This window comes from Lutjanus erythropterus, chromosome 6 (genome assembly GCF_056507025.1).
Source record: "Lutjanus erythropterus isolate fLutEry1 chromosome 6, fLutEry1.hap2, whole genome shotgun sequence".
Taxonomy (NCBI): Eukaryota; Metazoa; Chordata; class Actinopteri; order Lutjaniformes; family Lutjanidae; genus Lutjanus; species Lutjanus erythropterus.
Genome location: NC_139322.1, coordinates 34,907,958 through 34,921,907, shown reverse-complemented (window position 1 = coordinate 34,921,907; position 13,950 = coordinate 34,907,958). Strand labels below are relative to the sequence as shown.

General features: G+C 41.5%; 1 protein-coding gene across 2 annotated transcripts in view; it reads left to right on the top strand.

Annotated features, from left to right (window-relative positions):
* Positions 1-722: 722 nt before the first annotated feature.
* Positions 723-13,950, top strand: part of tns2a (tensin 2a) — a 77,846-nt gene continuing 64,618 nt past the window's right edge. For both annotated transcript variants that reach the window (XM_084721775.1, XM_084721774.1), the window contains exon 1: positions 723-1,445. In XM_084721775.1, coding sequence (XP_084577901.1) covers positions 1,317-1,445 — 129 coding nt within the window. In that variant the 5' untranslated portion in view covers positions 723-1,316. The remainder of the gene's footprint in view (positions 1,446-13,950) is intronic.

The window sequence follows — 13,950 nt, the reverse complement described above, 5'->3', positions numbered from 1 at the left end:
ACAGCTTAACAGTACGCTAAAATATTTTAGGTGAGAAATCAGTGATGCAGTAACATAATCATGAGCCCTCAGCACTGCCTTGATTAACAGTTACACTGAGTTTAGCAGTCTCAGTTGGAAACCAGAGCCAAAAAGGGCTTGCCTGATTACAATAGATCTCATATTACAGCCAATCAGCATGCAGTTATTTCGGTCTGAGATGTCTACTGTGATCCCTAAAGTAAGTAAATATCACATACAGCACCTTTAAAAATGCACAGGGTCTGTTTGGGCTTGAGATTTCCTTCATTCTTTAGACAGAAATCATCAATGGAATGACAAGGATGCATCTGACATTCCTTCACACAGCATCTCACATCATATGTTATATGTTAGGTATGGATTCTGTGCTGAAAGAGACCTTGTTTCACGATCTCAACAAATAGGCTATTGCACTGTAAACAAGGGAAGGCTCCGTCCAACGAAGGCTCAGTCCACTCTGAATCACCGGTTTGCGCAGCATCCGAACAGCTGCCATCACTGTTTGGTGCTCTTGGTTGTTTTCAAGACAATGCCCTCCATGTGTTGCCCGAGCTAAAGGAGAGACTGCCTGTATCTGGGAGCAGGAAACTGCTGAGGAGGAGAGATGGGTGGGGGTGAGAACAGAGAGGTAATTGTATATGTAAGAGTGAGGCAACACTGGTAGAGGGGTAGACGACGGAGGACAGGGAGACAGAAGGAAAGGAAGGGAGAGACGTGTTGGGAAAGAATTAGAAAAAGAAACAAAGGGAGAGAAAAGGGTGAAGACAGAAAGAAGAGGTGAAGGAGATTGTCACAGGATGGGAAGATGAATGCTTGAGTTGACATGGTTCACATGTGAGTTCAGGGTATGGGGATGTAGTGAGTGATTGCAAAAGAAAAACAAAGAAAAGGTAAAGTAGGGAAGCAAGTTTTTTTTGGGTGTTTTTACTGTGTGTGAAACAAAGAAAAGTCGTGAGGGGGGTGGAGGCAGAAAAATGGGGAGTCCACATGTGACTGAGTTTGGAGAGAGAGGTGTTTTTAAAGTGTGTATAGAAAGAAGGGGGGCTGGTGAGAGCATGCAGAGCGTATCCTTCCCTCTGTCCCTGTAGCAGTGCTGAACGAGAGCCAGGAAAAGGGGAAGGGCCTCCCTCTCCTCTCCAGCTGACAAAAACAGCTGCCCAGGAGCCCGGGCTGGAGCCTGTTTAGAGGACAGAGAAGAGGGAGAGAGAGGAAGGGAGGGAGGACAGAAGGAGAGACGAGAGCGAGGAGGAGGAGGAGGAGGAACAAGTCCCCGAGTCCAGGAGCCGTCCACCTATATGGGTTGCGTCCTGAGTTCGGACTGGTGCGGGGAGGAAGAGGTGCTACCGGTGCCGGTGGTCAGGAGCTCGTCTCTGAAGAGAAGGAGTCTGGAGAGGAGTGAGAGCGGCAGGATGAGGCTGACAAAGGTCAGTGAGCATGCAGTGTTCACACGAGTGTGTGATGAAATTACTGATAAACATCTTGTCATAGACCTTTTTTCTCAGTAGCCAGTTTGACATGAAATAGTGGGGTAAACACAGGTCAGACAGAGACAGGGTGCTGCTACTGTGAATGGTGGCTCACTGGAAAGTCTCTGCTTCCATTAAGCTGAACAGGATTTTAATTATTATCATTAGTAACACGTGTGTTTCCATATCAATAAGGCTGCCTTAAAAAGGTGTATAGGGCATGCAAAATGTTGATATGCACCCCTTTTGACATCCATAAGGGGTACTTGTGTTTCCCTTCAGGTGCTTCACATTATATCTGTCACAGGATGATATAGTAGAGCAACCTTGCAATTTTTGACCATTTAAAAAAATTTGACTAGTTATCTATACTAATGTACAATGACTATAATGTTGGAACAATTGCAGCAGTTTTTTTATATTATAGACATGAGAAATTAATAATACAAATGGCTTCATTGAGGAGGAACACATTAGGGTCTGTTTACAGGTGTTTGGGAGTATTCCTTAAAAAAGTTACATAGGGTCTTTCGTGGCCCTCGACGAAGGTTTTTATTGAGTCTGATAAATTGCCTCATGTGATGTCACTTGAGTCAGTGTCGGTTTGAAAAGGAAAACAATCCGTTAGGTTAGGCTTGGGTACTGTCAAGGTATGGCGGTATACCAGGGTATTTAAAAATCCCAAAGGTATGATTTATAATACCGTCATCATAAATAAAGTTATCTGACACACTGACAGAAAATAAAAATCTAAAATGAAATTGATTTATTACTAATAAATTACTAATTCTTAATTTATTAATATGGAACAAGAATTATTTTGAAGTAGAAAAGAAATAATTGGCTGGTCACCTCTGCTCTATAGCCTAGGTCTCCTTGCTAATTAATTAAATATGACTAGATATGGAATCATGAAAATATTGCCACATATAACTCTATTTGGACATGACTTCTTTCAACTATAAAAGTAGTCTATTAGCCACTAGTCACATCTGTAAATCATCTCCATTCAGCCAAATGATGTGTTGGTACCCATGGCAACAAGTGTCATTGGGTCCTTTAGCAAGAATCTATGGACTAAGCGCGTTTATTTCCTATGTACTCATTATTCTATGTGCCATAAATATTTTAACCAGGCAAGACTTGTGTAAGAATGCTAACTGCATACAAGACACTAAGCATTGCAAGCTTGACAGTGTCATATTTGTGATTTGTGCTTTTCACACAAATACCATCATCGTCCCATATACCACAGTGAAATGTAAAAATAAATACTGCCCAAGCCTACTGGGGGTGTAGAGTAAAGCAGCAGCTGAAGGCTACATTAACTGCTACTAGCATAGTCTCACATAGCCAGATCAGTCTCCACATTGCTGTGTTGGCGTTGAAGAATGGTCTGGCTGCACACATGGCTGGACACATGGCAGGACCATGTACAGCATGAAATGACACAGGACTTTTATTTTTAAACAAGGGGTTTTAATTTTAAATGGATACTGGCAGTTGTGGCACCCATGATCCGCATAGCTCGCTTCATGCATGACGCAGTCTTGGCAGTAAGATGGTGCACGTGCCAAAAGTGACACATTTGCCCCTTTTGTGTCAAGTGTTACCTCTCCAAGCTGTAATTCAGGACTGTTCATACCTATTCATTCCGAAAGAGCAATGGCCAATGGGAAAACTCCAACACTCAACCAACCAACAGTGTTATTTCATTACTCATTCACTCAGTCACAGACTTAGGTAACAGCAGCTTGTTGACATGCATACTGTTAGCCATAGGGTTAGCATAATGCAACTTTTAGTAAATAGGTTGCCAGCTCAGAGGGTTTGTTTTTATTGTTGGTTCCCTTGGCAACAATGATTTTTAAAAGGGTAACATGTAGATAACTAAAGGATAGGAGAATGCTGCCTTAAATAGACAGTGGCAGGCTTACCGGTTGATTCCACTAAGCACGGCATGTCTACGGCATGGTTCTGATCCGTCCTCTGCAAGGCTGCAAGCCCCACCGGCAGCGTTTCAGAGGCATTTCAGCAGCGAAGTGTTTTGCCCGCCTGTTTATGTTTACTTTTTTACCGTTGACCTTTGTTGATTAGGTCCTCTCTCCTTGCTCTGGGTGCTTCTACCATGGATAAGCAGGCTACGTGGCTAAATAGTTTATTTTCTGTCTGTCTTTATGATCGTGAGTCTGCACTGCGTCTTTTATTCTGAAAATTAACCGGCTTCTCAATGCCTTCTCTGTGTCTGACTTCCTGCCTGTTCGATCTGCTCTGTGCTAACGGATGTGGCATCCATCAAAAATAGTCCCCAGCCGCTGCTGATGGAATTACAAGCATTGTGTGGAATGGCTGCGATCAGCTCCAGCTGACGTGGCGCAGCCGTAATGTGACGCAGCCACACCTGGTGGAATTTAGCCGTAATACCAACAGCCCACATGTGAAGACTCAGACTACTACTAGCATAACACTCCCAAATCACTAACTGCACTGTTGGTGGTTGAATTGCACTGTGGGTAATATAGGTGCCAGGTTTTGAAATTGAACAAGAATGCACTGAATAAAATAGACGATATCTTCAGTTCTGCTGCATCAGATTTGGAGATCAGATCAGTGGAGTTCTTTTGAATCCAATTTCACAATCAGGTGTTTGGAGTAAATCCAATGCTAAATAAAAACTTCTTTCATAACCATGCAAATATTTTATCTTGCTATTTTAAGATCTACAAGAGCACATGTTCAGGGTGTTAGTGGTACATGTATTTTGAATTTACCAGCCATAGATCTGTAATTCTGTTGTATTCCTACAGAAGGCATAGTAATGATGCTTCAGCAATGGCTCAGTTTTGGACAAATACTGTTTTCATGCATCCCTTTTTGAAACATTTGAATAGCCATAATATGGCTATAATATGATTATGGTTGAATATTTTTAGAAAAATTCTTTTCCCTGCTGCCCTGTTCTAAAGGCAGGTCAGTGTCGGCTAAAAAGCAGCTGATCAATAGCAGATCCATGTGTGATAGAGAGGTGTCAGGAAATAACTTTATCTCTCACTTCCCTTTAATTGAAGAAATTGTTATGCTGGTCTCATAAACATGTGCAGGAGATCTTGAAGAAGAGATTGTTTATGTTGGATGAGTGTGTGTTTTGTTTGGCCTTGATTTAAAAGATGATGTGGATGACGATGGCATCTCCAAGCTGAGGTCACATCTGTGCAGATACAATGGCACTGTTGTGATGGCTTCAGATGGTGAATTAACATGATGTGACATTGCAACCGAGGCGGGCCGGATGGCTGGAGAGATCTTAAAGCCCTATCAAGAGAACACTGAGAACCTTGACCTCTGTCCCATCACATTGAATTACACACTGAATTGAGTATTTATGGCTTTTTTTTTTATCCAGATGTGTGAAGTGTAAGTTTTTCTGAATGTGTATGCATTCCGACTTCCATCTGTTTTCTGTGTGTGTGTGTGTGTGTGTGTGTGTGTGTGTGTGTGTGTGTGTGTGTGTGTGTGTGTGTGTGTGTGCATGCTTGGTTGCTTCACAGTCCCAGTGGCTCCATATCACATGTTGAGCAGCGTGGGAATGTGGAGCCCTCTGGACGACGTCATCCTGCAGTGACCGACCCCACTACAGGGGTGTGGGAACCAGTTAGATCCCACTGATTATCCTCAAGGAGGAGATGTTGTCCCGTCTATTTATGGTCGTTTTTCATCAACTTGTTTTTAACATTATTATTACATAATCGTGGTCATTTTTCCATGGACCTGTAGACAATAATAGGTGTGAGAAGACGCAGTGAGACCTGAGCAGAATGTGACTTGGCTTTCATTTCTTTAAGTCCTGGCAAATGCACCTTTCTTCCCTGTCTTCTGAGACTTATGCCAAGTACTTTCTGGAAACACTTAGCAACAGAAAATGATGTTCCACATGCTGACCTAAGTGTGATTGTGTAATTTGCTCATGTTATGTCAGGAACATGGGAAACAAATGTTTTATCACAGTTTTAAATCATTTCTCATTTACTGATTTTCATTAACTTATGACAACAATTTTGCAACAGTTTTCAGAGGACATCACGCAGTATAGTAACTGTTTCTTCACTTAAGCCTGGATTATACTCCCAAACAGGCACGCACACAGACAGCATGACGGATGAGTAGCATTTCAGTTTACTTTTTGGAACCTGCTTTGAGGCTAAATATTGGCTGTGTGAAGTCCAAGGACAAGTCTGTGCAATCACAACAAATTGAGCAAAAATTACAACCTTTCAATGTCCGCGAGGGTTCGCGACTTGTCCGACAGGCTACCATACAACAACAAGCTACAGAATACCATCTGCATATGTGTGGAATGTGTCTTCTAGATAGCAGGTTTTACTATGCGTCCATGGAGTCTGCGGCTGTCCATGTGCACATCCATCCAGGGAGTTTATTTGGGCCTTTGGGATTATGCAGATGTGGATACAGAACGTATGATACGGGCTTTACTGAAATGAAGAGCTGTGCATATGTGCAGTTGGCAAGGTGGGGTTGAAACACATCCTTTAGAAAGTTCAGAATACTGTCTTGATTTTGTTTCATTAATGATTTTTGTGAGCATTGTTGCTAATTATTGGATTATCTACAGCCTTTTATGCTCAAATTCTTGAGTTGAGCAGTTTCTGGTGGAGCAAAATAATATGGTTCTCTTTAAAGAGAAAAAAATGGTGTAATGCGAATGATGCAGAATTCATGTGGGACAAATTAAAGTAGGCGAGCCTCGGACATAAGTAATGAAATTGCCACCTCGAGGTTAAATCCTTGTCACAAAGTAATTTTTCTGGTCTTTTCTATTGTGTGTTGTAACCACAAGCAGAGCATACTGGCAATGTAAGTTGAATGTCTTTATGTCTTGGCAGGCATCATAATAAACATGTATTTAATTCACAAAACATGCACAGCCAAGGATTCAAGTCTGAGAGTCATTAATGGAATAACTTGGCAGTTGACTGTTAATATGAACTTTATTTTCTCACAGCCTACAGTGTCATCGAATGGCGGGAAGTTTTTAGCCATACTAGCAGCAGGCCTGTTCAACATTTTAGTCTAGACTCAAATATTGACTATTGCATGTATTTCCATCAAATTCAGTACAGATATCCATGGTGTCCAAAGAGGGAATCCTAATGACTTTGGTGATCCCCTGAATTGTCAGTGCAGCCTTTAGGTTGGCCGTTTGGTTTTAACTAAAACGTCTCAACAACTATTGGACAGATTGTCAGAATATTTGCTAACATTCACATACCCCTCAAGATGGACTGCAGTGTATTTGTTGATCTTCTGACTTTTCATAAAGCGCCATCATCGGGTCCAAATCTTATTTTGTTGAATACTTTGGTTTATGGCCAAATATATACCAGTTTATTCAGTCACAGTCTACATTAAATATTATTTCCATTTTCTTGATTAAAACACTGCCAAACCGCTCTGGTTTTACGAGCTGTCCGACTTTTCCTGGACCATCGGGGCATATGCACATATGGCAAGAGGGGCTGTCGTCTGATGGGGCTGCAGCCCCAACTAGTGGCAGGAGGCTGCATAACATCTTAGAGCCAACAGTTAACTGGCATTGTGCATGAATAAAATACTGACAAATAATTTGTTTAATTGATTAGTATCCATTTAAACCGATAGATGACTAATCCCACACATCCCTAGTTTATACCTGCTAAACAGTCAGTATATTAGCATTGTCACTGTGAGCATGTTAGCATGCTGATGTTAGCATTTTGCTCAAAGCACCATTGTGCCTAAGTACAGCCTCACAGAGCTGCTACCATGGCTCAGTTACAAACACACCTTCTCAGTCCAAATCAGCCCAGCAGTTCACTTCAGTTCACTTCAGTTCCAACAAACCGACACTCTGGCTCTTGTGGCTCCTGCCTGCACATGTCCAATAAAGCTGCTAGACGGAGCGTCCATGTTTCAGGTCCTTTTCAGGTCATAGTGGGGTTTGACACTGAGGCAGCAGAGCGGACACACCCCCAGCGTTTCAGGGCAGAGAAAACTACACATTTTTTCAGGATTTTGAGACCTAGTTTTATAACTTTGCAATGTTTTTTAATCATTCAAATGTGGCTGAGCGGTTGATAACACATGTTTCTGTGGTGTGACAAACTCAGAACACACATTTATTCATTGTTGCTTTAGCCTAAACATTGGTTGTGTGTTCCAGTAGACATCAAGGGGTAGTAGCAGTGCAGTGAATCATATCCCTGAGTTTAGGTTAACCCTGGGTTAATACTTAGCTAAGGATAGCCCTGGGCTAAGGATATGCAACATTAAAAGCCATTAAGATTCCCAAGCTTACTGGTAATTTCTTGTAATGCTAATGATCTAGAAATTTAAGAAAGTTCTACTCTTTCAACCCGCTGCCTGGATGAGAAGTTAAATTTGTCATCACACAAGTTCTGCTCCTTTGTGTGTGTGTGTTTGACTCTAGAAATACATAGAGGCCTGGCATTGTGACAGTGGTTTTGTATTTGTCTAGCTTCCCTGTAATTTCTCATAAGCAACAAAGTTTAGATTGGCCATGACAAATGCCGAGGCCTTGAGCCACAGGCATTCACTACAAACACACACCCAACAAAAGAAGGAACTCTGACCGGTTAGGGTTAAATATAGACCCCCCACCCCCCCATTTCCAATAGAAATAGAAGTAATTCTCACACTCCTGCACGTTAGAAAGAGATGAATTCCTATGTACACTCCAGACTCAGGGGGTGGCTGTCATAGACAGGATTCCTGCGGCTTGATCTGTCCCAAACTCGGAGCGGTATTTTGAGGAATGCTTGTTGTTGTGTGTAGCGGGCACGCAGATGAAAACTGATCGAGGGGAAAGGGAAAGACATAAACCGTTTCCTTCCCCAACCGATCCCTGCACCACCCTTAAAAGAAACACCTCGCAGTAAAATATGCACAGAATATTTTCGTTTCTTACAGTCAAAAATGTTGAGCTTGACGTTCGGCCAAGTTTTGAAAAGGAAAAAAGAAAAGAGAAAACGTTGTTGGGACTGAGCAGCGTTTTTATTGAACTCATCGGCGCAATAAATGTGAACATGTGCTCATTTGTGTCACCAACATCTCTGTATCTCTCACACGCTCTTCCCTCTGCTTTCTCTCTCTTTCGCTCCGTCAACAGCTGCACCTTATCAGTCTTTGGCGTAGCGCTGTCTTACACAATCCTCCGTCAAGCTACACACAGCCCCCTTTTTTAGCCTCCTCCTCTTCTCATTTCCTCTTGGCCCGGGTTCCCACTTTGTCCACCCCTCTCTCATTTACCTCCAAACATGATCCAAGTCCTTCCACTTCCTAAAGACTCTAAATTCTCCGTATTAGACAGACGAGACAAAAACACACCTGGAGTCCTGGAAATATTTCATGCAGTGTTTACTTTATACGCACCTTGCATTATAGCGTCAGCTGCGGCCATTCAGTACAGAGAGTTTATTTCAGGATGTGTTGTCTGCAAAAAGTGTCATTTTCTCAGATTCAACACCCAAATTCATTCCTCTGTCCTCCCATCCACAACTTCATCTCCATCTTTCCTCCAACATGACCCTCCCCCACTTTACTCACTGACTCAACCCCTCATTCCAATCTCAAGCACCAGCTTCCTGTCTCTCATGGTCCCTCAGTATTTTGTTAGTCTCACATGGGGCCTCCCTGAGCCCCTCCTTCTATTACCTTTTTCACCTTACTACTCTGTTCCCCGCTTCTTAATCCATCTCTCCTCCTCTACATCAACCTTCACTTTTTCTCCCCTCGCCCTGCTGCCACAATCCAAAACAAAGTGAGCCGCATAATTCCACAAACAATTAAACTCCCTGAGACCCCCCCCCCCCCCGACCAGTCTATCGGTGATTCTTTTTTTATTGTGAGCCGGAAATTCTTGGGTTGTGAGCGAAATGAATTGGGTGCATTACTGCACGTGTTGTTTTTGGTGGGGGTTACTGCATCGTCATGACTCACAGTCACGTTCTGCGCTGATTGGTGGGGATGTACTGTGCAGCCTTCATACCTGCACATCAGACTAACACATATGGAAGTGACTAAAAGATTGAGGCGGCAGACAGAAATAATGCTCCGTGCATTACGGAGTCTGCGCCTGCGGAATATTATGGGCTGACAATTGGAGACAGGCAGCCCAAAAGGAATGAAGCCATAGGCATACATGGGTATACACTGAGTATAATTACAACCATAAGCATGTACAGATAGTTTGGCATGGAAGCAAAGATTTATATCAACATGTTTGACATAAGAAAACTGGTCGTAGCGAGTGGCTGCCCACCATACAGTCTGGTTCTGCTCAAGGTTTCTGCCTGATGAAAGCTGAAAATTCCTCAACCCTGCTGGCTTAGTGCTTGCTCATGGTGGGAGTGATTGGGTCTTTGTACTGTTGTACTGATATTTCTGATCTTGCTTGCAAAAATTACCAAAATTTATTGGGAGGGCACTTTGGGCACCACAACCTGAGTGCCATCTAATTACATTATACTGGAGAGAAAGTACACATCTCTATGGCCAACATCTCCAAAACTTAGTAACACCAAACAGTCTAGCTAAGAGGAAAAAATATCTTTATATTGCACCTACATCCATAGTATCAAAACCTGGATAGTTTGTGCATTAATGGCTGTTGGTAGGTGAGAAAGGTGACTGATCAGCTGCACAGAAATCACACATAATATATTAAGAGTTGAACTTGTCAAAGCAGGAGGAAAACTCTGCCTCATCTGGTGCATTTCTCTTATTTCACCACAAGGTGTTGCTACTACTACACTAGTCACTACTCAGCAACAGCATCAATCCAGATGTGAATCAAGGGAGGCACATCTGTGTGTATGTTGGGGGTGTTCTATGAGAATAAGGGTACTGACCACACAGAGCCGAATATGAGGTGAGGAGTTTTGAAGAGTGACTCCCAGCCAAAATACTCCACTTCACTTCTGCAGGCTCCAGTGGGTGTGAGGGGAGATTGTGTCAGATCAGTTTATTTGAAAACAGTTGATAATGTGATTTCATAGAAATTATATCCACATAATTGTATCAAGGGGTAAAATAAACATTAACTGAAACTGCTAATCTCTGATATATTTATTAGAGATATTTCAATACCATTTTTTCCTTGCAATTCCAACACCTGAACAAACCCTGTGTGGTTGTGATATGATTGCTATCATTGTTGTATGACCTGGCTCAGGTTAAAAGTAATGGATAAATGTTTGTAACATCCAGCTCTGCCATTCCAAGTAGGAGCAGAACAAATAACATTTGACTGAACCTTCTAAGGAAAAAGAAAAAACTTAGACAAATCCTTAAGAAAAACATGTAAAAGTATCCAATTTTATTACACAATTTTGTTAAATACTTCATTCTGATTGGTCAATTATGGCATTCTAAGGTCTGTTATTTCTGTAGTTATGAATAATAGAGATAGATTGTTGCTATGGATGCAGTACTGATAATAGCTGAAGGACAAATAAAATCATTTTTAAATCAATAAAATATTGTTTAGATTAAGATTTTGTGTCAAATTCTTATTTTTTATAGTTTCAAATCAATTCAAATGAACACGTTTAGGACATGAAGAGTGGGCAGCAGGAGTACATCAGACAAAGAAAAGTTGAGAATCACTGATCTAGAGTGTCTGGACTCAAATACTTTCCATGCAGTTTTTTTCCCATTCATGTGCTATTTGTTGACATAAACGTGTCTTTTACACATTTTACACATGTAATGATGGAGGCTTACAGGAGGAGGAGAGGCGGAGGCCCAGTGCCACCCTGTGCACCCGGGACCCATAATTAAAATGCCTCAATACGTGTGTGAGAACTACATAGTTACATGTTTGTTTTCATGTTGACATTTCACATGCCTCTTAAATTTGAGGCACACTAAATACTTCCCTAATTACCTCGTTTTTTCACACCCAGTCTCACATACCATACTATAAATTGTACCTTGTTGTGAAAGATAGGGCTAATCCTGGAGTTATTTACATTTTAATTTTAAACCACTTAAGTGGCTATAATACTGACTAACACAGACTCTCCATAAATCCATTCAGGGATACTGTAAATGTGTCATGAAGAGGGATGACACATCCTGCCTCACTCACACCAGAGGATTTTCTAGTGATTAATTCAACCAATCCAGATCGAGTATCCTTACGCTCCCCTCAGGAAAGCGACCAATCAGTGGGTGAAATTCCAGTAATAGTACTCCACACATGCTTTTAGCTGCGTGTAGCTCCACCCAGCAGCCCCACAGTACGGAGGGTGGACCGGAGTAAGGAAAACAAGTTACCTCAGTTGCAGGCCATGTTATTGATGGCCTTCCTGAGAATGAGGGGCAGCGTTTAAACCAGGGGGATCATGATTAGCGGGAAAACGAACAAGGTAAGATCACAAAGTCTGTTGGACTGAAAGTTGGAAGCTGGGTGTGTTTCTCTTACATACGGTTCAGTTAGGCTACTTGTTAGACAGTCTGTGCAGTCTGTATGAAGGATTTCAGACTTTGGGATGTGTGTGATGCTGTGTTTTCACGCGCATGTGTTGGCTGTGTAGTTGCGCACTCTGAATTTGGCTAACTTCTGGAGGCTCACAGTGTTGACGCCGTAACTTAAAAAGCACTTGAAGTTACACACGCTTTATTTGAAGGTGGTTCCTTTAAGAGAAAATTAAGTTACTGTATGCCTGTGGTGTTTAATAGGAGCTTTAATATGACCTAGACTGTATAGTTATATTATAATTTACCACACACTGTACCTCATTTAGGCTACATACCTAACAGTGGTTAAGCTAGGCTACTGTTATCTCACTATAGTAGTTATGAGAAACAGGGAGTTGTTCAGAGAGAAGTTGCTCGATATGTCGCACTTCATTAAGGTGACATAAAATGTTCTGAATGGGGTCATATGATGCATTAAGCAGCCCCCCCACCGTCCCCTCTGTTCCTGCGTCAGCACCAGTCACTTATTGTTAACGTCGCAAAGTCAAAAAAACATGTTTCTCACGAGCTGCGTGCGCGCGTGCGTGCAAGGTTTTGACGTAAGACCAGGTGACTTTTTTCCCCCCACAGATTAAAATACAAAAAATCATGTGGGAAGCAGGTAGAAAGCATGAGGTTAAAAGCTACCAGTGTTACAGTATTTGGAATATTTTTACTTTTTGGTATAAATCAGTAATCAGTAAAATGAGTTGGTGAGGGTTTCTGCAGTGTTATTCCTGGTCAAAGCAAAGGATAAAAGCTAAAGAGACCATTTGAATCAGCTGCCACTGACTTTCCATTACCTTGTTTCTCTGCCTCATCACTTACAAAATGACCAATTTGTAATGTGATGCCTAAAGGTTGTGTTTACTATGTGATGCAACAAAATGTGCACTTTGGTCAAAACTAGTGCCTTGTTAAAGAAAATCAGGTATAAATTACACAATGATTTGCAATCTTTTGCTTCCAGAACTGTCAGATTTGTGAAAACTAGGTTCTCTCTCTCTCTCTCTCTCTCTCTCTGTTTGTGTCAATGTGTGTGTGTATGTGTGTGTGTGTGTGTGTGTGTGTGTGTGTGTGTGCGCACTTGTGTATGTAACATGCAATTTCCTGGAGGGTCATTAAGAGTAAAAGTAAAAGTTGACTAAAATGATGCTCTGAACTATATGGCTGGGCAATGTAGTTGAGAAATGTATCATGATAAAAAGTTGAATTTTAAGCTTTATTGTGTAACATTTCCACATTAAAATGCAATAAAACGCTAGACGTATTTGATAGATTTTGTTGAGCTTTGTACCTACATTATCCAAAATGTTTCCAGCAATGTTCAAACCCAGAGAAATCCATAATTTATTCAAGGTAACGGTGCATTGTTTGCTAGCCTGTAGTTAGAGAGTGAGGAAGGAAGCGGGCAAATGTGATTAAATATACAATAAGTAAGACTTTAATATTACCTTGTTCATGAACATGATTTTTGCCAGAGTCACGTCAGATTTTCATCAGCTATGGTGGTTGTTAAACAATGAATACACCAACTCCCATGATCCTGCGCTACTTTACGATGTCATCAAAATACATTTTTTGTTACTGATCTCTCCTTGATAGATATCAAATACTGGTGAGCTGACCTGTCTATTGTTGTTAACAATGTCTGCTCTGTCTGCAGTCTGTGCTGTTTCTGTTGTTGCGACATGTCCATAGCACAACCAAACAACACGCCTGCTAAATGATCAGCTGTTTGTGTGTCACTCACTTTAATGGCGGTTTGCATTCTGTTGCACAGTTTTCTTCTTGTTATAGATTATGTGTCAATTGCCAATACATATCACTTTTGTTTTATTGCTCAGACCTATTATGATCAAAAATATGTCGTGTGTGCATGATCACACACTTGGTGTAGTAGACCACACATTACTGTAGATGTGTG